General features: G+C 30.6%; 2 protein-coding genes across 3 annotated transcripts; one reads left to right on the top strand and one right to left on the bottom strand.

Annotated features, from left to right (window-relative positions):
* Positions 1-1,291: 1,291 nt before the first annotated feature.
* Positions 1,292-4,550, bottom strand: LOC148271336 (transcription factor E2F7-like). The gene is made up of 4 exons (XM_088241515.1): positions 4,433-4,550; positions 4,185-4,359; positions 3,704-4,040; positions 1,292-2,932 (listed from the first exon to the last, which is right to left on the bottom strand). Exons 2-4 carry the CDS (start codon positions 4,349-4,351, stop codon positions 2,468-2,470), a joined length of 969 nt encoding a protein of 322 aa, XP_088097641.1. The 5' UTR covers positions 4,352-4,359; positions 4,433-4,550; the 3' UTR covers positions 1,292-2,467.
* Positions 4,551-6,931: 2,381 nt separating this feature from the next.
* Syx13 (syntaxin 13) lies at positions 6,932-23,738 on the top strand. 2 transcript variants are annotated; one of them, XM_088241519.1, is made up of 6 exons: positions 6,932-7,172; positions 7,376-7,608; positions 9,453-9,618; positions 18,228-18,347; positions 20,613-20,751; positions 22,893-23,738. In XM_088241519.1, the coding sequence occupies exons 2-6, from the start codon at positions 7,385-7,387 to the stop codon at positions 23,069-23,071; spliced, it is 828 nt and encodes a 275-aa protein (XP_088097645.1). In that variant the 5' UTR covers positions 6,932-7,172; positions 7,376-7,384; the 3' UTR covers positions 23,072-23,738. The 2 variants fall into 2 exon arrangements, with proteins under 2 accessions (XP_088097645.1, XP_088097646.1); XM_088241520.1 differs by lacking the exon at positions 6,932-7,172 and having other exon boundaries at positions 7,245-7,608.
* Positions 23,739-26,721: the final 2,983 nt, after the last annotated feature.

Genomic DNA, 26,721 nt, shown 5'->3' with positions numbered 1-26,721 from the left:
TTTAGTCATGTTCTTTAAAACTAATATAATATAAATAATGTTATATTTTTAATGGGAGTAAATAAAATCATCAAACAAACTTTAATTTGTGATGTGGTAAAAGTTATGCAGTTCGTCAGTGCTAATATAATAAATAAATGTGTTTATAAACTCTTTTAACGTATGTATTGCACTAGAACTAAATAGAATGGACATCATTATTTATGCGATATAGATCAAACGACATATCCCGAAACAACTGATATTTAATCAATCTTGTACAAAACTGTACAAAATTATTATTTTCATTTAAAAACCATTAAAATACATTTCAAGTTTCGTCACATGCAAATCATTACTTGTTTTTTTAACAATCAAAAAGGAATTAAATCTCACAGCAGAAGTAAAATCAACAGAATGCAGATTTGTTCCAGGTAGACATTTTAATGATACAATATATAATGTAAAGAAATGACTTATTATGTAATTATTGAATTGTTAAGAGACTCGCCATTAAGATATAAAATAGTGAAGTAACTTAAACTTATAATTAAAAAATAATCCAGGTTGAATTCATGGATTCATCTATTTGAAAAGAGTTATTTTGAGGATTCTATTTAATTGAATCTAATTAAATTTTACTAATCTATAGTATAAGTACTGATGATGAAGCAGTAACCTCGAATCTGGTCAACTTATAACTGAAAATCAGTGGTTAACAAAATATCATATTGCAAAGCAAATAATGTTTTTGACATTTTAAAAAATATATAGGTATCAACAGTTTTTCAATGCCATACCGCAAAACTTCAGAGGTACATTTTTTATGATGTATTTTAAAAAACATCCTAAAGAATTTATTGGAAAACAGCGTTTTTTATATTTTAATTAAAAACGTATTTGACCAACGAAGTGATACACACCGGACACGTCCGCGTGTATCACGTAAGGAAGCCGTTGTGTAGGAGGGGTAGGGGTTTGTGGAAGGGATGCTAGTCCGAGAAATGAAGGATTGTCTCCATTTTCAAATTATAATAATTATATTTTTTCATTAAAAAAAAGTTTACTGCGAGGAATGTTACTCTGAAGTTTCACGGTCTTGCCGTGAAATACTGTTTATAAAATTGATTTACACAATCAAAAATAAAACAGCATAAGAAGTTAATTAAATAATGTCATCATCAAGAGATAATGATTGCCTAAAGGGAATATGTATTTCTAATTTTCTTAAGGAAATATTTGACTAAATAATAAATAAACAATTGATCTTAATGGAGTAAATACTGATTAAAACGGAGAAAGAATCGAGTTATTTATTTTTTCCTAAATGTTTTCAACACAGAATATGAAAAGAAACTGGAGGCTTTTATCAGCTTATTTCGATTGATATGCCATTTGATATATTTATACAAAACACAATTCAATAAAATTCTTGAGAAACATTTTAACATGTTAGTAGTAAATCTATAAAATAACAACTGTATTATAATCACATTCAATAGAAATGTTTTTTTTAATGTGGGTTTTCAAATATAAATTAAAACAGATATACATTTTATTGTTTTTCTGTCATTGTAAAAATTAACAATATGGAAGACTGTTCGAACCATTTTTTCTCAGAATACATATAACTTTTTTAACATAATGCTAATACGTAATCAGGCAATATTTCACTTAAAAGTAAGTATCTATGGAATTTTAGTGATGAATTAACTGGTAATATAAAAGATAATAGAGAAATCTAAATTAAATCTAATGAAGAAATCTATCCTGTCTCTAAAGATTTACGTGCTCAAAATATTGAAGTCAATAAATAGACAATGCCAAATTAAAATATACTAAATCTAATTCTGATTAGTTGCCTATGGCTGTCCATGCAAGTATTCACTCGATATTAAATGTTTAATAACGAAAATATAATATTATGCAGGTTAGCATGATTAAAATAATATTTTAAATAACAGTATTATTTTGAGTGCAATTCCTCATTCCGTATATAAAATGTACTGCCCTATATATCTTATAAATCCTTTTAAAGGAAATTACTTTGGAAGAACATTTGCCAACTGTTTGCCTCATGTTCACTTTTTAAATAAAGGTTTTTAAATATTTAATAAAATTTAATCACACTCAACACATTTCACGGAAATAATACGTACTTAATAATAAGTAATTTTGAAATTTTTCGATCAAAACATTCAATCGGTACATTCATCAGACATAAATAAAATAATCAATAACCAGTGAAAAGACATTTCATTTCACCAGAGAGATCTTTGAAAGATAGCGTTTGGTACTTTATGTTGAAGACAAAATTGTTCCAGAAATTAAACCACGCCAGTTGAGTTCGGCGCTTTAAGTAATAATACTAAATTTGGATACAATTTAGTGTTAACATAGCGTTAACTTTATTCCGCAACAATAAATATGGGGTTATGAACACCTTAATCAAGTTTAGAGAATAATAAATCTACTTTAATGGAAAGACTTAGGCGGAAGCACCATTCAGACGAGTAAGCTCCATATTGGCCACTTTCAATATTTCATTCCATTTGTGAGAAGGAGTAGAAGGTGGTGTGGAACTACACGAATTCGAATAGTTGGATATATTTGGTGACGGAAACACCAATTTTCTCTTGGATCGTGAAGGATTTGAAATATTCTTGTCGTTGTCAACCAGTGAGACAGGAGTCAAGGGTAGAGATAATATCGAAGGGGTGCAATACTTTTTTGGGATAAAGTTTGGGCCCGTGTAACGAAACACGGGCTTTTTTAATATCGTAGAACCTGAAACCTTCTCGATTAAGCCGATCGATGAGAGTACGTTAGATATATCGTAGAGGCGTCTCACTTTAGACTTGTGTTTGCGGTCTGCCTCGGAAGAATCGTGGCTCGTATATCGAGGTGGACTGATGAGAACTGCAACGGCCATCTCCAAATTGATCAGCATATTCTTAAAGGGAAACAAAAACAAACGCTGGGTTCAGTTTTAAACTTTGTAACATATTTGCACTGTGTTCGAAATCAATGTTACCTCAATTAAGTATTACACAAGCAAAAGAAGATTAAACTTATGATAGAAGAATATTTTTTTTTAATATTTTTCTAAATCAGTATTATATGTTTAACTGGTCAGAAATGGAATTTGAAACCTCAAGGCACATAATTGGAAACAGACCCGAACCTACCATAGGTTCAGTTGGCGCATAGAACCCGACATTCGCTTACGAGAGGGGAGAATAATATGCTCGTATTCATTTACAAACTAGTATATTCCCGTCCCTTTTCAGTAAGTGACAGAGTGTTACCACCCCTTAGATGCGGCGATGACTGCAGAAGCAGGTGAGAGATACATTACTTAGGTTTGTTTATAAAAAGGCATTGTATTTATCTTTTCCAATAATAGTTACTTACGGTACTTTGTTTAATTAATGTTATTGCTTAGTGCCATTCATTTTTTATACACTAAGTAAAGTAATAATAATTTATCATAATAAGAAATCATACGATAATCTTATAACACCACAGTAAGATTTTACTTAGAATCTTATAAGATTATCACATAATTATTACTGCTGTTTAAACAAAAACGCATTTAACATTTTGTTGTAAATTTGACTCATAATTAAAAAGAAAGGTCAATAATCTCTGACACAAAATACGAGTACATAAGTATTTATATATTTAAAATACAAATATTGTGTTTAGAGAACATTTAACTTACCGGGGGCTCTACCAGAAACATCATTAAGAACCTCTGAGCCAAAATACCCAAAGACCTGTGTTTTGGAGAAGCCAGAGGAACCTTCTTCCCGTGCAAAACCTGACTGATCTCAAGGACTTCTCCTTGAGTCTTCAGAGTAGATAGAAATCGATCGAGCTTCGTAGCCCCATGCCAAGTGTATGTATTCTTACGGCAATGAGTAGCACATTGCAAGGCCTCCAGTATGTTAATAATGTCGTAAATTCTTCGTTTTTCGACACCGAGCCTTTGCGCCGTAGCATCTAGATGAATTTCGATACCACTGGTCGTTCCAGTTAAAGGATATAACTCCAGAAACCTGAAATGTAGTTATTAATTTTAAAGTAATACGAATTTTTAACATTTTAGGTCATCGAATCACAACTGCATAAAAAATTACCGCGAAAATTAACAATGACTACATCAAAACAATGGAATTAGGGAAGCTAATAAAATGGCTTACCTATCGCATAATATCTGTAACGACTTCTCTTTTCGATGAGAAGCACTTTTTAATGCAACATTTGTTAACAATTTAAGGTTTGCTGTCGGAGAAACATACAACGCGTTTGTCACTTCCTTCAAAATATTTCTTTTGGGAGTTTCGACAATGTTTTCGTATCCCAACATATTATGATCTAAAACATAATAAAAGTTAGTTTTTCGCCCATATATATCATTCTACCTGATACTTTGAACTATTGTGATTACCTTTCCGCGGCAAAAATAAATAAATAAGTTTAGGAAAGTCGCAAAAATAAAATAAAAGATTTTGCCCATACGGCTTCCTTTTTAGCGCACTTCTGCGACATAACCTGGGTCCGCCAAATTTGACATAGACATTTGACAGCTTTGTATGTCTCATAAACAATTTTTTACTCGCTCTACAATAATTTACGGGGTATTAAATTTAAAGCTTTGAAAGTCTATTACAAGGCATTGTAAAAAATCACTTTCTTTTGTACGTTTTTCATTTTTCCTGGTGGGATAAACATAAATTGTTATGGTTTTTAACTTTGATCAAGTTTAACATGATCGCTACACAACATAGCTGAACATGGCTTAAAAAGCATGATTTAATGTTTTTTATTTCTCATGCATCCATTATTCCCTTATCGCACCTAATGGTGCATCGTGCATCACATTTGCTTAGTTAGAATGTAAGTTTACGTATACCTACAACTTTAAAGCGCCCTTGAGGTGATTTTTCACAAAAATGGAGCTAAATAAATCAGCCAAATATTATTATTTATTATTGGACGCTTGAACCGTAACGTATCTTGATCATTTTTATTATAATATGAAGGTTAGGAAATTCTTTTTACGCTTAGTCTCGTATAAAATCACATTTTCAAATAGGTAAATATTTTAAGTCGACCGTATCGGGAATCGAACCCAAGATCTCTTGCATGGTAGACAAACACGATAATGATTTGACTACGAAGATGACAAACTTTAAAAATATATAAGGTGTATTACCGTAATAGTACACGACTTGTACTAATATTGCAGTCGCTTGAATAAGATAATATAATTATGGAACAAAAATAATCTTGAATAAATAATGTGATTTTTTTATTATTCTTAATCATTGTTTTTTTTTATATTCAAATAAACATCCACTGAGATGTTTAGTAAAAAACCAATATACCGTCATATTAAGTTAACAAATAAACAATATGTATATTGTGACAATGCTATATACCAATTTTTTTTTTTATGTTAATATTTGTGTTAACAGTAAACAGATATCCCGTTATTGTTTTTAGGGTTTCATTTATATGTTATATTTTTTCCTATTTGTATTTTGTTATTTTGCATAGTATAATATATAATATCACTTGGGAGTTTACAAATATATAAACCTACTTATAATGTAGTAGGTATTTAAAAAAATAATAAATGCGTTAAAAATGTATAAAATAAAAATAAATTAATTGAAAAATCAATAAGTGGAATTAAAATTCAAAACCATTGATTATAATTTGTATAATTTACGAAATTTTCAATTTATTATCCACCATCTATGTTATATTGCGAATATTAAATTAAATAAAAATAAATTATTAAAAATAAAATAAGTCGGATTGAATTCCGCGTCATTAGTAATTTGTATTGTTCAGTATTTATATTCACTTAGAATATGATAAAATTTTCAGTTTATTATTTAACATTTAATACCTTTGTTATATTTAATTATAAAAATCTCATAATAGGACAACCTAAATATAAATATATATTTCGATTATTTATCCAAACAAAGACCATAAGTATTAGTGTTCTATTTATTATTTCATTTTAAATCTGGAAGTAGGGCACACGTGAGCATACTTTTATGTGTACGCTAATAATAATAATAATAAAATTATAATTATTTTGTATACTATATATATTGAAAATAAAAATATATTTACTCTTCTAAAACGGGGAAGCAGGCAGTTTAATACTTAAAAATGTTTTTTTTTATTGATTTATTTATTTTTAAAGGGTGTATGTAAAAAGATACATAACTTGATTCTTAAATTTAATGGTGCTGACATAGGATTTAAATATTTGTGGTATATTTATTATTTATTTTTGTACATTCTTTATTTAATTTTAAATCTGGAATTAGGGCACACATGGACATATATTTACGTGTGATCTTGTAAAAATATTGAATATACCTGAATCCTATTTATAATATATATATATACATTATGTCCTAACTTTAAGTTTGAAAACCTATCAAAATGGATATAAATGTTTTTGTTAAGTAAATGACATTAATGACAAAAATAACTTGAAAAATATATTATTTACTGCCTTAGAACGGAGAAGCTATCCTTAGTCAAGCAGTTTAGATGACTCACTAGCAAAAACAGAAAATATTTATGTTTACATTTACTATCCAATTAACCTATTGTATAAATAATTCAATGTAAATTGCAGTAATAAATATGTAAATATGTAACAATTTTAAAAAAAAGTAGAAACGCATACAACGATAACAATTAATAATTTATTTATTTTTAATTTAAAATATGATACGACTATGAAATATTGTATTATTGTTAAAATATAATAATAATACAATATTTCAAATGGCCTCTAAAAATATTTTATGAAGCCTAGCATCTGATTGGCTGTCAAGTGATTGAAAATATTCAGCCGGAACAACTATCCCCCCGTTCCTCTTAATTTATATTGTACTTGTAACTAACCAAAACCAAGAAACCGCTGAACAGCTGATACGGCTCGTACGATACTACCAACTACTTTTCCAGTGTCATCTGTCAGTATTCTTTGTGTCGTTTTTTATAGTGTTCTTGTACTGTAATTACCGGATAACACACATGAAGATGTGCAAAAAATACAACTAGTTAGATTTTGTGCAATATTTGGTAGAAGCACGTTAGCGTTAATATTACTATCATTGTGTATGAAGCAGAAGAAACTTGCAATTTTATAGGTAGGGTGTACACTAATGACATTATTCAAAATGTCAGCTTTTGCCTTATAATGATTTCGCACAAAAGCGACGCAGTTAGTTGTTAATTATATCATTGTGTCATTTTAATATCAGTCGACCATCGGATATCGAATTTATCTCGGGCTTGATAGTATTCGTTGTTTAAATCGTCATTTAAAGTTTTTCCTTTGTGTTGTACGTAGACGTTCAAGATGTCTCAGGGTGTTGGAAATGGTAATGGTAATAGAGATTATGGAACTAACGGCCCTCCGGTACCTGATGTCGGCTTCGCAGACTTCAGTCCTACGGAATTGTACAATCTCAGTGAAAATATCGCCGCCAATATTACTTCCATTAACGCTGGGTGGAGATCGCTTGACAAAGCACTCAAACTCATCGGAACTAATAAGGATAACAAACCGCTGAGGGATCAAGCGTGAGTATAATATTACATTAAAAATTATTCAATAACAATTTATTAGCTCGAAACACGCGAATGAGTATTTATTTCTCCAAATCGGCGTTTTTTACAGGCTTAAAAAACATTGGCCTATTTTTACCTACTGTCAAAAATTGTCTTTAACTTGCTATAGATTAAAACCAAAATAAATTTTATTAAACTCTGATTTACTACTAAAAAAAGACATTATTAAATATGTCTGATTTACAATTTAATTGGGATACATTATTTAAGAAATAAAAATGTTGTGGATTTTTTTTTTGTATCGGAGTTAAGTTACACGGAGTTGTATTACGTGTGAAGCCATACAAAATGCCAGTTCCCATTTCGAGGTTTTTTGTACTTTTAATTTTAATTAAATATAATATTTAAACTAATTAAGCGCACTCATTATTAAATATGTGTAGTTGCTTCTTACAGTTTTAATTTAACTGATAAATGTATAATTGAAACTAAAGCAATAACTTTATGGCAGTCTGTGTGTGTAATTATTATTGCTGTAAATCTCCTCATGATAAAATGTCATAAAACCTTTATCATGTCATGTTTTTTTCTTTGTTGATTCATAATTGTTCCCATATTTGCTTGTTTCTAAAAGTCCTTAACACACTGTAAGTCAAAAATATTTAAAAACAAGTGAGTTAACCTCTATCTATTCTAATTCTGAAAATATAGGTTCAGTGCTATATAAACTCCTGATGTCACTGCAACCTGTGTAGATCTATTGTGACGGGTCCCTGTAAATTAATTCTCACTCTTCAAGAGCTTGGCTACTATTGCTAAATCTCCCCCTCCAAGCCCAGGTCCTTGAAGTATCAGGCTATTAAATAGGGAGTGAACGCTCTAATAACACCCTCAGGCTTAACCAGTGGTCCCCCAAAAAAGAGCCTGCTATTACATCACATTCACATAGAATGTAAATAGGCATTTCATCATCTGAAAGGTTAATTCTTGCAAGGTTAATTCAATCACTGCTCTAGTGATAACCCTCAATTGGTTTCGGCTGAACCCCTAGGTAACTTAGAGCTTATTCATCATCATCATAATTCCCCTATCCGCACCTATTGGTGCACAGGGCATCTGTTACGGGAAGGTAAAGTGATCAATCTTACTCTTCAGATGCTAGTCCAGGGACAGTAAGGTATTGCAGCGTAAAACCACCTTTAAATAAAAATATTTCACAATGACCCTCCCAGAAATCGAACCCGGAACCTCAAGCATAGCAGGAAGATACACCAGCCTCTGAGCTTTACGTATTCATAGTTGTTAGGTAGTAAAAATCCATAATTGTGTAAATAATATGCTTGAAAATTTGGTAATGCCCTCTTAAGATAAAGCGCATCACTGTTTCCATAATTAAGAGTTTTAGAAAAAAAAAACAATTCAAACAATGTAAAAATTTATCCACTGTGTTCATTTGTTGCTCTTGTTACCTCACTTGAACGATTATTTTACTGATCAAATCCTGTGCTACAAAGAAAAATATTTACATAAATCCAACCAACCAAACATGTTTTAAAATTGTCAATATACAGCACCATTTTTTTTTACAATCACCTCAAGGGTGCTGAAGGACGTTATATATTTGTCATATTATTATTATGAACTTGTTTTGTCAATTTGTTTTTATTACTCAATGCATCACTGGGTGACCTGTAATGAAGTATTAATTTAATAAATAAATAACAACTGATACAAAAAAAAAAACAATGTGATACTCGTATTGAGATCCAAACTCAACAATAAAGCATTTTTACAAGTCAGATAAAGCGTGTGTTGAGCAGATTTTTAAGATTCTAATTATTAAAATTTGTCCGCAGACACGACACCCAGCAAAGTGTAAATGCATCAGTGGCGTCGACAACTCGAGACTTGAGACGGCTTAATGTCGTGGTTAGGAGAGGAGACAAACGTCAGAAACTTCAAGTTGAGAGACTCACTCAAACATTCACAGATGCACTCACTAAGTATTCCGCAGCACAGAAGGTAAATCTCATAATTCCCTTTTTTTGTGTTAAATTATTATTATTATATTATGTTTTCTTTTATAAGTTGTGTCCGTTTGTAAAATAGACATATTTTATGCGAAATAGTATACTTGCATTCAGGATTTATTAAAATCCAACTACTTTCAATGAAGATCGATTTTGAATCAGGAGAATGTAAAATAATAAAAACGAACTACTTTGAACGACGTCACTAGTTCATATGAATCTACCATTGGTAAGACAGTTGTGAACGATTTCCGCTTTACGATACGTCATTAGGCCAATTAGCTAAGAGAACTTGAGATGTCACTCGCGGAGTAGTTTCAGAAATACAAATCTTTAATAAATCATTGCGCTGATAATACTATACATAAAATTTAAAAAAAATACTTTTTGGTTTAGTTTAATAGTCTATTAATAAATTTAAGAATAAATAAAAACTTCTTAATTTCCTCATTACAGCGGTGAATTACAGTGTAGAACATCCAAGCTTGTGAAAAATCATATTTTAAATTTTGTGTTCTCTCTGGGAATCGAACCAGAAACATTCCGTGCGTGAGTGAACTATCTTCAAATTTGTTTTCTACTTCCAGGTAGAAAACAAATTTCTGTAGATATTTATTTTTTGTGAAAATTCGTAAATTTAGAACATTTTTATAGATAATTCTACTGATTCTACATTATTGATTTTTAGTATATGTGTAAGGACTTTATATGTCTATAAAATGTAATTTTTATTTTATTTCAAATCGTAATAGTTTTATTTTTAACATGAATATCCATATCAATTATCTATTATATTATTCTTTAAAATCAGAGGCCCATCTGGTGTTGTTGCAGTACACAAATAATGCAAAGAGTCGTCTAAAAGATAGTAATGCAATACAACAAGTCAAAAAGTTTTAATGTCATTATTTTCTTGCGATATGTATTGACCCTTTTTACTACATATCTGCCCACGAACGTGTTCACTATTCAATGGTGTTAACTATTCAACACAATCTCTCAGCGAGATAACATCGAAACAAAATTTAGAAATGAGGCACGAGAATATTTTTTTATTCCTTAAATTAAATATTTTCATTTTTCATATTCATATTATTAAATTAAATATTTACATTTTTGACCAGTTATGAATTTCGAATTGTATTAACATTGTTATATTATGTTTTTTTTTTTTTACAATGCATGAATTTTTACTGCAAAAGTATTCTAAATAATCTAATATGTCTTTAATTATTGTTATTATAATGAATAACATACATAGCGCATTTTCATAACATTCAATTAATATTTATTATTTGCTGACAAAATTTTAATGACTGAGATTATATTTATAAAGAAAATTCAATAAAATTATTTTGTACATTGTAAAAGTAATGAAGTTGTATCCTAAATAACATAAGAAGTTTCTGTTATCATTATTATTTTTATTATGGAAAGCCCATAGGGCCGATTGAATCAGGCCAAAAGAACAGATTCATTAAGGACTAAATGAGGCCCCATGGTCCGAATTTACTAACATGTTATTGTCGGCGACAGCTGACTGTTATTATTTTAAATTACTGATTCTTAACTATTCCATTTTAATCGTGTACTATTTTTTTTGTCTAGATATTTGATATGCCTATGTATCAGTAAATTTTGTGTAGTTTTGGTAGCATTATTTTGAGTGACAGATTCTTCATTATTACATTTAAATTGCTTCGAACAGCAAAAAATTCATTGTGAGGCCCAACGAGGCGATGTTTCTAGGTGCTCGAGATCCTATTAAACCGAGGCTCGAAGGGCCGATGAAACAAAACCTGCAGGGCCAAATCTTATAGCATGTAACAGTTGGCGACAGCCGACTATTTCCTTTTAGTAAATACTATCATTGTATTTTTTATAATGCAGTTGCAAACATAACAGTTATGTACATTAAAAAATGTATCATTGTCGCACATATTATTGCGAAATACTGATGTGATCAGCGCAGCACAAAGTGTGGCTTGCATGTACCAATGTTCCGATTGTGCGCATTGTGTTTTTTTTTGTCCTAGCTTTAAATTCTTTTAGTTTTATTTTACTTGTACTAGTATATAACTTTTTTTATGCACTTTATTGAAATCGAAATGGTCTCATGAACAAGTAAATTAAAAGTGAAATATTTAAAGGTAGAATATTATGATCAAATCATCTTCATTTTTATCACTATGCATTTATAAGTATGCGACCTGTATCCAGACCTCGAAGCTGCAGATAATATTGTTTATAAATGTAACACACATTTATGAAATTGAAAATTTTGTCGCCATTATAAACAACATAAACCTTATTTTATATTTTATTATCACAAAATTATTATTGTAGTAATTTCAACCTGTCAAATGTTTATTCATTGTTTCTGTTTTGTTTATGTGCATTGTGGAAATGGTAATTACTAAAATTATATTAAATTTTTGAATAATTCTATGGTTATAATGTGCCGGTTTGATTTACCATAAAAACAAATTTGAACAAGATGTTAAATTTCTTTAGTTAAACATTAAAATAATTGATTTTACTATAACCAGTATTGAGTTATCGTTCTTGGGAGATTTCACATTAAGAAGATGAGCATGTGCATAATATGAATTATTATTTTTTTCCGTAAAGAAATCTGATTATTATCTTTTTAAAAGGCTTGGCAAAGTATGACTTATCAAACTGATTTTAATTAGATATATATTATGTTTCCTATTTGCATGAATCGCATTAGCTCATTTGTCTTGTTGGTTCATATGTTTGGTATCTGTATTCAGTAAGTCAAATGAATCACCCTGTGTAATCATTACAAGTTACCATTTGATAAATATATTATGATTAACAATTTGCAACAAAGATGGAGAACATTTTAGAGAAGGGATATAGAAGTCTAGGCATTTACAGGGCTCACGACGTAAAGAATTGAAGGAATATAGATGTTCAAATATAGGCAGAATGGTGAATGTTACACAGTGCGTAAAGCGGCCACATAAACCAGCCAATGACAGGTCATAAGCCCTGTAAATGTCTAGACTTCTATATTCCCTTCTATAAAACGTTCTTCATCTCTGTTGTAATATTGTAATTTTGATAACTCACAAGAGGGTTGAATCCAGTTCTTGTCTATAAAAATTTGTAAAAATTAAAAATATTGTTAATAATTGTTCATTTTTACGTAAACAAATAATTTTGTTAAAAAACATTTCTTTTTAAATTTGAACTACATCCACCCATAATGAATTATTTATTTGTATGCGCATAGTTTTCTTCATGGACAGTTAAATATTTAAAAAAATTATTTAATGATAGAATGTCCTGAGTCCTGCCAGCAGGACTTTACGACCTAGCTTACAGGATGCACATTTTTTCATTTTATGATGCTAGCAGGATGCGGTTTTTTAAATATGTATCTCTTCCTCCATTAATGAGGTTTTTAATCATGTTTCTACGATCAGTCTAGCCAAAATGACTGAGTAGGACGTGGCATCCGTGTACAGGCAAAAGCTACATTTTTTTAACCAACAAAATGGCAAAAATACGTGGAGTCACAAATGAGGCATTTGACCCACATTCGGTCATATAAAATTATGAATCATAGTATAAAATGAGTCCTGCTGGCAGGACCCATTCCCCCCAGCTGTCCTTCCCTTGGACTGTTGCGTTCTACCATTCAAGTGCTGTGAGTTTCTGAATATAATGAAGATTTAAGAAATATATATTTATGTTAAGTATATTAAACAATAAACCGTGTATTTTCTTATGTTGCTTACTATCTTCTCAGTTATCTTACCAGATAAACTGAGTTTGTTTTTTCAGAGTTCATAATCACATTTTCTATGTGATAAATAATATTTTATTTCTCTCACTGCTGATAATGTTGCAGTAAATGTTAAATAATTTTTTTGTATTTTATTAAATTTACAAACGTCATAATTTTCAGGGTCACTACAGTAGGCTTATCTTTGGAAGTTATAAGTAAAGATTATTTTTGGTCATTTGGAGGTGTTTCTCGTCATAATATTGACCCCTTCTATATAAATAATTGCATTTAAAAATCATAATAAATGACCATATTTCACTCTAAAAAATACTTGATATAAAATTTGAATGAGTAAACAATTTAATAATTATAAAATTCACCTCTCCTCATTGTATTTAGTACATTTGTGATAGCTGTTTTATCTTAAGACAGTTTCTTAATCTTGCGGTGCCTTGTCAGGTCCCCTCGACGTTGGCGATCACTACAGCGAAAGTATCTCAGTCCTGCGCTACTTTTATATTCCGCAGCCAGGACAACTGCTTATGGATGTACTCGTCATAGTGATTCCTGGGAAAAGATGACTGAAGTAGTTTCCCGTTGCCTTCTCTGGTAGATTTTTCTGTCGGAGTTACCTTCCCTTAGCTGGTTGGTTCTGGTTTGGAGGCGCCAGAAACTAACCTTTCATCCTTTCGTTATCTGCTGTGATCACCCCGTTATGAGTGTGATCCCATTGCCCGGGGTTCGCGACGTGGACGCTAACGAAGAGGACTAGTCAATAGTGCTCCCGGTGGAATGCAACTGGGCGTTCGCAGCATTTCATAGAATCACACCCTCCAGCAAGATGTAACTCACAGCGACCCTACTGACAGTTTGAACCTCTGAGACAGTTTACTTTATACAAATTGCAGATTTACTTTTTTTGGGCACTGTGTGTCGTTTGGAGTTTTTTCGATTTTTCAGGTCGCATTGAAGCGTCCATCATCGCAGTCTATATTCACGAGATCCGAAACGTCGGCGAAGAGTATAATAAACAACATAACTCGATTTGCATCAAAATGGCCATGAAAATAAAAAATATATATACATATTATTTTAGTACTTACCTTTTATCATGAAGAATAAATATGCATATGTTGATAATTTAATAAGTTTATGTATGTAATTCTATAATAGTTTTTGACAGTGTGATAATTTTAAGGAAAATTAGAATTGTAAATTCAGCATTGGTGATTTATCATAAAAACGGAACCAAAAACATCATTAATTATTATCAGACATGTGGCTTTTTCTTTCCCATCCTTTACTTTTATTTCAGTAGATTCTCGATATCAAAATTTAAAGAAAAACCTGATCTATATACCGTTATCATCCTATGCTATGACTCGAGGGTCCTGTCTTTGTCTGGGAAATATTTCCCACCATTCATCACCTGCTGTCCAATTCCTGTAAACCAAGGGTGCAGTATTCCTCTCCACATGATCCGACCGCCTTGGTTTATGCAACTCCACCTACATTTAAGGCCTAGGCACCAGTAACAAAATGGCTGTTTTAGGGTCTGCAAATTTTGATTTACGAATATCGAATGTATTTTATATTTTTATTTGAGGATCATTTACACATATTCAATGATCACATTCTATTCTGAAAAATGAGGGTCAGTGCTGTATAAGCTATCGATGTCACTGTGACCTGTGTAGATCTATTTTATATTTATTGAAAAATATTCTGGCAAAATAAGTATAAAATTACAAAATAGTTGGTACATACATAATTTATAATAACGTTTCTACCTCTCTAATATAGTAAAAACTCGTGTATAGAGTTCGTTTTACATTTATGTAGTAAACATATATGTATTATATTTTATTTACATTTCATTTTTACTGACAGATTCCTTAAAATTAGAAATTATATTCTAAAAAATACACAATACGGGTTCCTGTCCACTGAGTGGAGGGCGAGTGTTCTCATATTGCTAAATCTCCCCCTCCAACATCAGATCCTTTAAGTATCGGGTTGTTAGATCGGGGCGAGCGCTCTAACATCCTCACATATATTTACTCATATATTATAAATAAATAGAATAGAGAAATCAAGTTTCATAGGGCATGCATATATTAAAACAAATTTCAAGGACCTATGGATTATTTGATTATTTATTAGTTAACGAGACTGCTACTTATTGTTGATAAGATTTTGAAATTTATATCTTTATATATATAAATTTTCTGTATGTGTGATGTCACTGAACTCCTCCTAAACGGCTTAACGGATTTACATGTGGTTTTCAGCGAATTTTTTTTAAAACATTTTTTTGCACCACAACAGGCCAGGAGGCCTAATTACAGTGGTGAATTACATCACAGAGCACCCAGACTTGAGAAAAATCATATTTTTAACTTTTGTGTTCTCACCGGGAATCGAAGCCGGAACCTTCCGTGCGTGAGTCAAGCGTCTTGACCACTACACCACGGAGGCCGCCTAGAAATGTAGATCTTTGCGCTGTGCGTGTTCGTAGACATTAAAATCGAATCTGTAAAAAAAAGTTAAAAGCATAAATCTTTTTTCATCGACCTACCAAGGTTGCATTCGACGAGAATGCATAATATACAAAAAAAATGGAAGGATGTTGTTTTTTTGTGTTTAAAAAAAGTTTGTTTTTGAACGTTTACAAACAACATTCGCTTTTTATGGATCCCAATCAGAATATTTCTTGGCATTCCTTATAATTTCTTCCCATTTATTTATTTTTATTGGATTTAATACTAAAACAATATTATTTGACATTCAATATATTTTTAAAAATCGCATTTATGAATAAAGTGCACCCCTGTTGGTGAGAAGAGCCGAGTTTATTATTTGATGTTATATTTTTGTTGTCTATTGTTTGTATCTATATTGTTATTCCTTTCTGTTTGTGTTGTTCTTATGTTTATTGTAAATTAATGTAATTTGTTTTTGTCCGATGTTATCATATTTTGGTAGAAGGCCCTAATAAAGGAAAAAAAAAACCATAAACAAGTACCTAGGTACCTACTCAAATTCAATATTGGAATATTAATAATTTTTAGTTTTGAAATTCAATCACAAACAAGCGCCTAGGTACCTACTTATCAATGAAAAGTCTTTTTTCCAAGCTAATAGCAGGCAAGCCAACGTTCGGGCAGAACAACATCCATCGGGTCCGCCAGTTTACTAATATATTATAAATAAATAGAATACAGAAATCAAGTTTTAAAGGGCATGCATATATTAAAACAAATTTCAAGGACCTGTAGATTATTTGATTAATTATTAGTTAACGAGACTGCTATTTATTGTTGATATGATTATGTAATATATTTTCACTTGCACCCTAGTTTTTGATTGATGGAAAATGTTTGATTTTATGCCATTTTAAACGTAAAATCTAGTTAACAAATTACAACAGAAATGGAGAACATTTTAGAGAAGAGAATATAGAAGTCTAGGCATTTACAGGGCTTATGCCCTCTAAATGCCTAGACATCCATATTCCCTTCTCTAAAATGTTCCCCATCCCTGTTGTAATTCGTTAATCTTAATGACCCCCTAGGGGTTAAAATCCAGTCTTTTGTCTACAAACATCTGGACATACTCAAAATATTGTAGTAAAATCTAGTCTCTAGGAAACATGAAAGCATAAACTTCTTAACCAGATTAAAAATTTTCTTTTCAATGAGGAACTTCAGCCCTACGAGAAATTGTATACAAAAAATGTTTTCTTGTGCGCAGTAAAAATTAGAGCATTAAATTGTGCGGCAAAATTTCTTGACAATGTCAAAAAAAAAAAAAACGAACTACTTTGAACAACGTCACTGGTTCATATGAATGAACCAGTGATAAGAGAGTTATGGAAGATTTCCAGTTATCTTGCCGAAAATGGACCGATGAGCAGAGCTGATCAAGAATAAGCGGAAGAGAACCTCTACTTCACTAGCGGAGTTATTTCAGAAATACAAAACCTTGAAAAATCATAGGGCTAATAATATCATATATAAAAATTTTAAAAAAAATCTTTAGCCTAGTTTAATAGTCTGATAACAAATAAAAAAAACTTTTATAAAACCACTGAACTTCCTCATTGGGAAAACATAACCTTGCCATATTTCTGCATGAAAACCTTCCTTAATTCCTCTAAAATAGATTTTGCACATTTTTTTTATAAAAGGAATAACCCCTAAACCTCTACTTTCTAGACTTTTCAGTAGGTAGAAAGTAAGGATATGAACGGAAGTTAAAAAAATACACCACGACGCCCAGACCAATTGTGGAGAAAATTTCCTGGATTTTTTCTTGCAATTGGCGGAAATCGCACCCGCAACGCCAGTTTCACAGTTGGCTGTCTAACCAGCTGCCCCACGTTATTTATAGCAACTCCTACAGTTATTTATAGCAATATTTTGAGTTTGTCTAAATGTTTGTAGACGAAAGACTGTATAAAGGAAAAAACGCAAGCGAACACCGGTTTTAATAGCTTATGTTTGAATATGTCCCCTGGAGTATGATAGTTTGGCTTACAGTAGACTCCCGTGGCATCTTTAAGCAAATTCTGCCACTTGAGCGCTGTCAGCGCCGAGGCCTTGAGTAGAAAGGGTATTTATTTATGTCTCCCGATACTTTATAGTCCCAAAGGTTTGTCGTTAATGAGACTTAAGGTGCTTGTTTGTCCATCCTTACGACTTGACCACAGAGTTGTCATAGTTTTATATGGTGTTTATGTTTCAAACTTTATACTATTATTTTCAATTACCTTGTATTTTTTCAAACCTTAATTTGAACATATTTAAACTTGTTTCAATATATGTAATTATTTATTTTAGCAACTCTCTGAGAAGATGCAGATGCACATGCCTAAAGTTGCCATGTCGGAATTTCCTTCCGAGAGTGGAGGAGATCAGGATGATGACACAGCCAGACTTGTGGCTCAAAAACAAGCGCAGGTAATGCATATTTTAAAAATATATGTTTGATGTTGTTTTGGATTGTCGTTATCCCTTATTTTATAACAACAACAACAAACCATCACGCCGTTTCCCTGTAAGGGTAGGCGAGGATAGAACGCCACATCACTATCTCTGCATACAGATCTCGCTTCCTCTAAATTCACACGTCTTCTCATGCTCGCGCGCCGATTATTCCAACTTTTAACATGTCTGTCTTCAAGTATTTGTTGGATTTGGTCTTTCTTTATGTCTGCATCCATCAACATTCATTCAAAAAAAATTGCCGTTCTTTCGCTGTCCATTTGAGCAATGTACCAACAATGTTTTGAGTACCTATGTCCAAATGCTTGCAGACTGGCTGGATTCCCGATTTTCCCTAGGGAGTTATTTATATTTTTTGTAACAGAGGGAAAACATTTTTGAACATCCACATCCACATTTCTTCAACTCTTCCATCTGTTGACTTTTGCGAAGTAAAAGAGCTGAAACCTTTATCACGTGGGTGAGATTCATCCGGCTAAACCAATATTCACCTACTAGGCAATGCCTGAAAACAACTTTGTTTTAACCTTGAATATTGGTTCAGCCGGATGAATCTCACCCACATGACAAAGGTTTTAGATCTTTTAATTCACAAAAGCTAACAGATGGAAGAGTTGAGGAAATGTGGATGTTCCATAGGCAGAATGGTGAATGTTACACAGTGGGTAAAGTGGCCACTTAAACCAGCCAATGACAGGTCATAAGCCCCTGTAAACGCCTAGACCTCCATATTCCCTTCTCAAAAATGTTTTCCCCCTCTGTTGCAACAAATTTAAATAATTTTGTACATTTATTTTGTTATTTGATTTATTAGTTTAATGCTTTGTCTCCAATTTTATCCATCGTTAATACATGTTACACATGTTTAGTTTTGTGCCAGTTGAAGCGTTGAAGAGTATTGTTCAGTCATTTGTGTCAATTTGAAGGTCAATTATTCGCATGTCTGGCTTTATACCTGAAATTCACTGGACCTCACCTGCATTATATTATACAAATTTATATTCTCATGCCAATGATTATCTTTTTAAAAAATATTATGCTATAAACAATTAGTTTATCTTGCGCATACATTGGTTTTAATTCATTCTTTACTTTATGTCGTACCAAAAAAAAAACATTTTTTTCGGTGTCAATATTTTTATAAAGGGTTAATTATTCCTATATTATTATAAAGGCATAAAGATGTTATGTGATGTATTTATTCAAGTAGTTGTACAAAAAAAAACAGCTAGTACTTCCTCAACTAATGCGTCGTGGGTATACAGCATAAATCAGTTTAAATGTTTTATTCAATAACAGTTTTTTCAACATGTTTTGGTCATGATACATACATATGAAACCGTATTTTTCTTAGATAAAAATATTAACATTTTTATGGTTTACCCAAATATTTTAATTTTGGGGCCATTTTCAACGGGTTGTAAATAACTCACTGCTAGAAAATGGGAATCAATTTGGGGCAGAGTGGGGTTCGAACCTCGGACCTCTAATCTGTGAGTCCGCAACGCTAGACACGGGACCACAACTGGATTCATCTTAGTTACTTTAAACTGTTTCAATTGATGAGATTTAAAAAAAAAATATGATAAATGTACTTCATAGTTTTCATTAGAAAACTTGTTTTTAATTCTAGGTGTTTACACATGATAACTTTGAAACTAAACCTTGGACGATTTAATCAGTTGATAAAGCTCGAAAAATGACATTTAACTTATTTTCTCGAATTTTGCCATTTAGAAGGTTTTACCAGTATACCGACGACATATTATGCAGTAATAATTTCATAAAAATTGTTACTAATTCAGACTCTGATGCCACTCTAGCCATCTTTATGAATCGAAACCCAACCATCGCCGTCCCTCAAAACAATGCAATAGACCCAGCATCCCTAATTTTATTAAAGATCTTTAGTCCTCGATGGTACAAGTTATTCTGAGTTACCTAGATACTTGTTTTTAGGAGTCTGAAATATTCAACTCCTCTCGTAGGATAAGAATGAATTTTGTTATTATGCTAAATATTACTGAACATGTACTCGGGTAACGATTTACTTTTCAATTTGAATATTAGTACTAACGTATTTAGAATTATTATTTCCTTGACCGAAAGCATGTTCAGCACCATATGTTGAATCTTTGTAAATCAGCCATTTTTTTTATATCTTTCTATGCCTCTATTCTGAGTCGTTAAATACATTGTAAAGGTCCTATTACTTTTAAGGCCCGGATAATTGAATTTGAGAGTGGCATATTGGAAGAAAGAGAAGCGTATGTAAGGCAAATAGAAGCTGACGTTTTGGATGTCAATCAAATTATGAGAGAACTCGGCGCTCTGGTCCATGTACAAGGTGCAACCATTGGTGAGTCAAATTCAAATTTATTTTATTTTTCATTTGAGTGCATTTTGCTGTTATTTTAAGTCCATTTTGATGTTCATTCAAGTGAATTTTTTTGTTCACTCAAGTACATTTTGTTGTTTTTCCAATTTTTGTTCACTCAAGTCCGTTTTGTTGTTTACTCATGTCTATTAGGTGTAGGTAGTTAATTATTTTCCAAAGTGCAAAAAGTCTACAATCATTGGTTTACTTTGATAATAATTACTGACCAAAATAATTATTTATTTTTCAACTGGTCTTAATAAATCTTGTCTCTGACTTTAATTTTTATGTTCCATTTGTCAAAAATTGCATTTAATATATTTATTCAATAAAATTAGATTATTTACCTACACACTTCCTTTTTATTAGTTTTATTTTTCGAAAATTTTCATAACATCTGTATTTTTTGTACACATTTTTATTGATAACATGACTTCATCGACCTTTCCGCATTATGTAGATCTGTTTGAGGCTGTGAAAGTATACTCAGCTTATAAACACATTATTGTTTAGCGCAAATTTCCTGTAATTAGTGTTATGAAACAATTATTGTAATAGTAATATTGATTTCTTATTACTCGTGCTAGAACATGATACTTAAAACTTTCAATTGTTAACAGCAATGGGGTCAGTTAACCATGGCATTCTTAGATAATTTTTATTTATTTAACTTTGTGTGCATTCATGTTTGTTCATCGGCAAGTGGTAATTTCTTTCAACCAACCAATAAAACAAAAAGTGTTATTTTTATTTTGTTAGCTTCAATACACTATGCGAAAAAAATACTAAAATAGAACTAGCAACATGTGTATATAAATAAATTAGTTTTGATTCTAGTATTCAATGGGGAAAATGGGATTAAGGGATAGGAAAAAGGTAAGATTAAGGAAGAAAAATGAGATTTCTTCAGGTGTGATTCAAATAAAGCTAATGCAGAAAGATCTTTGATAGTGGATGACAGAAGATTCTACTGTTAAATACAAGTACACAATTATTTGTGTACATGTTTTTACTGAATTCGGTGTGTTTTCTTTTAACACTTAATTTTTTTAATGTATACGTATATTATATTTCATCCAATTATAGTTTTTTTAAATATTTTAATGTAAATATAGACGATCTATGAAATTGTAAATTCAATATCAACATTATTTGTTACATTGCATCTAGGCCTCGTGGTTTAGGGGTCAGGGCCGTGATTATGAATGGCTACATTCATCAGTATATACTGAGATGGTTTAAACTAATATCGATATTTATGTACGAAAGTGTGTATATTCGTATGAAAATTCAAAGTATCTTCGTCAGTAACCGGTAATTGAACATGTTTAGAAAAAAAAAATGTAAACATATTCTATTTTTCATACAGAAAACTTAATTTTACTTTGTAGATAAAATTAAAGATACATTTTAACTTCCAATCAGAATACGTACCCAGGAGTTCAAAACCCATTCTACCACAACTTGATTCTTTTACGAATTTATTATTACGTTATTTATGAATTAGAAAATGGCCTCAATATTGAAATATTTTAATGAATAATAAGAACTCGGGAACTCTTTAAATTGTGATTGAAAAATCATTTAACCACAGCTAATGGGGCTTAAGGCACTGCATTCTTACTCCAATCACAGCAAATCATTTTTTTTTAAATTTCAAAGCCAAACAGCAAATTTAAATTTAAATTAAGGCAAGATAGTCTTCATTTTGCCTTCAGCTTCACCTTGCCAGAATTCAAACCCATTATATATTTTTATTTGACCAGTTGAACTCCCCATAAAGCGTAATTATCAGGATATATAAACTGATTTCCAACTTGCATCTGATTTTGTAACAGAATTTCAAATTTTTATATCGAGTTCACAGTTTTAAAATTTTTGTTTGTTGTTGATTTGTTCAAATTTTGTTCACCACGTTTTACACAGGTCCCACACAATACACAAAATTTGTCTAAATGAACATTGGTGGATAGGATTCCGTATATTTATTCATTCAAAATTATTTAATTTACTTTCATATAATTTTGAATTGTTAAAATAATGAAAAAAATATATATTTTTGCACCGTGTTAGGGAGTCCGGTGTACCTGTAAATATGCATTAAAAGTTCTTGAATTTTTCAGACACCATCGAGAGTAGCATCGAAGCCGGAGCAGCTAACATAGAATTGGGAACAGAGGAACTAGTAAAGGCCGCTCGGTACCAAGCCAAGTTCAGAAGGAAAATGTACATATTACTTCTCATAGCCATTATTGTGGGCATTATCCTGACAATTATCATTGTCAGCTCATTGAAGAGGTAACAAACTGACTGAACTGCTATGAACTTTCCTATTCTATCTCTTTATCTCGGTCATTTACGGCCCCCTGGTAAATGTCACATTGGAATGTTTCTTGATCTCTATAAGAATCCACCTTTGGAGTTTATTTCATTCTATCCAGAATTGTGGGTTGTCTGAAATTATTTGCATTATAGAGAATGCACGACGTAAGAACATGGACACTTTTGTATTGAGAACGAACACAGCATCTATCCAACTGAACAACTTGTATAAAATTATTTAACGCAACTAATGTATCGTTATAATATTAAATAATGTGATTTCATCTTTCGTACATGTAAAAATATTATATATCCTTGAGTTTTAATGTTGATTATTGTCTGTAGAGATCACTTATTATGCTTGTTACTATAATCTAATGCAGTTGACAGTGAAGTTACCTGTTATGTACAAATTGCCTTTTGTTTATTAAATTTCCGATGTATCTAGTTTTTAATTCAAATATTTATCTCAAATTATTCTTATTGTACTGTTATTTTTAAGCCTTTGTACTTGTATTGTGTTTTATAATATTAGCAAATTACAGAACGGTACAGGCATGTTTTGTTATATTTATTCTTAAATAATTTGCGCATTATATGTTAACTGTGCAGTGGCATCATTATAATAAAATATCAAATGATAATTACTCATCCTTGTTTTATTGGGATCCTCGACGTTTTACTCATGATTTGCATATTATGGGAGTAGACTCGTTACTTTTTGTATTATTTGATTGATTTGTGTGATACGTCTTCACTCTGCTATGGTGACTGATAAGGAAAACATAATAGAAAAGAAAAATGGAAACTGAACAATTTATTGAATCATCTTTATTAGGAAAATATTGAGATTCAGAATAGGTATAACAAATTAAGTATGAAACTAAAACAATTTTGAATAAAACATAACCACAATATGCTTCCTTTACATATATGTTTTATGATATCGAAGCTATAACACGCTTCATTATTTGGCAGTAAACAGTTTTGACATAAAAGTGTAATAATTAATTTCAACGTGCACACAAAGTGACAAATCCCCTTTACTGTGTGTGGTACAAGTGATATAATTATTTTATCTCAAAGGCACTCCAAATGTAAATTTTTCAAGCTCAAATATTATATCTTAAAAATAAAAAGATGCAACACACATAATTTGTAGTCTCCTGTAGTGACAATTTATTATGTATAGTACAAAAGATGTGAAGTAAAGTTACATATTTTAAAATTTATTTATACAGTATTAAACAGTTATCTAATGTTTTATGAGCCGTTTGGATTATCGTGGGCTGAGAACAAATCCTTCGACAAAAGCTATTTTATTTTTACATACTAAACACAGAAGAGTTCAACATTTAATGTAGTATTTTTTTACATCTAATTGTGCACACAGCCAGATAATAATTAACAATCGTTTAGATTGCAAATACATGTTACATAGTCAGTGACTTGACACAAAATTCGTAATGCCGAGATATAAAAATATATAGTTTATCCGTATTTAAATAGGTGCAGATATTACCAACGATAAGTTTTCTTATTTTCTTATTGTCCTTTCCTCGAAATAATAACAACTTTAGTGAAACACGCTATGTAAAACTAAAAGAATATTTGGCTTAAAAATTATATTTTCAGGATGGTAACCATAATACAAAAATACCAATATGCCTAAAACTTTTCACTAATCAACTCTTAATGTAGTTAAATTATTGTTGAAATGAATAACATGTTTTAACAGTAGAAGCGTAACGCTTGTTGATATGAGAATGGGGCTAACACAATGCTTCTCGAGTTGTGTTGATACATACTATTGCATCTTATTCTATAAGGATAGGCAGAGTGAACAGCACCATTCACTCGTCTATAAACATTCACCTACTGTATAACAATATTATCGCAGCTTCTAGCTTTATTATAATAATTGATACAGAAAAACTGACTACATACATTCCGATTCTCTCCAAAGAAATTGGACCAAATGAATACGTAATTGGAGTGAATATTTGATCAACTCAATATCTACATCATTATTTATTACTAATACAAACCAGTTTCTTTAAATGTAATGATTTTTAATACACAATTAATATTCTAACAATATTCCAATGTTGTGCCGGCAATATCTGTCAACATTTTTTAAATTGTTCAGGAGTTTAATTAAACAATGTAACTTTTAGGACAGATTGATAACAAAAAGAAAAATGGTGTAATTTTATTTTCAAAAATTGGTATATATTGTTGAAAACAAAATTGTATAATTTTAATAAGAAATTAAAACTACTTTTAAAAACAGATATTGCCAGCGCAACACTGAAATACATATGTAATATTTTTTTTTTCAATTATTTCTGGATTATTTGAAGACTACCTTAATTAGAATCGAAATGTAATTTTTAATTTTAAAACTTCATGTCCGTTTTTGTAAATTAGTAAAAATAAAATTTTAAAATAAATTAAATTTTATTGTGGATTGAAAATTTATGATGTTATGAAGAAAAAATTATAAATGATTTAAGAGAAGCTTACTGTAAATATAACATTATAATAATTATGAAAACAGTATATTATTTTTAATTCCTACTTACAAAACAGTTTTAACTATTTTTTTCAGCCTTGATCATGACGCACAATACCAATGCTTTCCGAAATACACTTTAGATTCAGCGAAAGAAAACCATAGATAAAAAACATCTACCGACCCTAAAAGATAAGTTCCATACATTATTTCAAATTACAAAAAATATAATATCAACATTTTTTCATTTTACTAGTACACTTTTTTCATATTTTTATAAAAACAAATTGTTTCGGTTTACTGATGATCTTAAGTGAATTTCAATACGAAAGAACCGCATTCGACATTGGGAACCTCTTTGAGAAGGGAATTTGAGTATTTACATGACTTTCTACATGTTATTAGCTGGTTTGAATAATCGCTTTACACTCTAACATTCCACCTATGTTTGAACATCGATATTCAGTCTATTGGTTTTTATGAAATAAAAGAACTGAAACCTTTATTGATATATGTAAGATCATTTTGAATTAATTTTCCTAGTATGTTGTTACTACGATGTTTTTTTGAGTGTATTCAAATCTTTACAAATAAATACTGAATTCAACCGAAAGGTTCTCAATCTCTGTTGAAATATATGCCAATATAGATGTGGTTTTTTTTGCATTGGGTGGTCAATATTATGATAGCTTATCATTTTAGAGGCATTCATAGAATTGCATATTACATAAGAAAGTAGAACACAATGATTTATCTTGCTGATAATATTTTTTCTTCCACAACTGCCGTTTTGTTTTGAAGTGGCATTTTTAAAACAGCTGTAGGAGATATAAAAACTCACCATTCAAACCATGAATTGTGTTCTTAACTAACTATTATTTAAAAAAAACTGCTATTAAAGTATTGTGACAGAATTTAGGTGTAATAATTTATAGTTCAGAAATCTTAACAAGGAAGGTTAATGCTACATGAAATCATTTTTTTTTTTAAATACATTTTTGGACATAATATGGGAATTAAATTCAACAGTGAAACTTCTTAAAAACATGTATAACATTTTACACATTTAAAATAATTTATTTTACTTTTCACTTATCACAATTGCCCATGACACA

The sequence above is a fragment of the Micrasema longulum genome, unplaced genomic scaffold (genome assembly GCF_059751315.1).
Source record: "Micrasema longulum isolate JH-2025_06_02 unplaced genomic scaffold, ASM5975131v1 h1tg002927l, whole genome shotgun sequence".
NCBI classification, from domain to species: domain Eukaryota; kingdom Metazoa; phylum Arthropoda; class Insecta; order Trichoptera; family Brachycentridae; genus Micrasema; species Micrasema longulum.
Note: the sequence above shows the minus strand (reverse complement) of the source record. Positions and strands in the feature narration are given on the sequence as shown.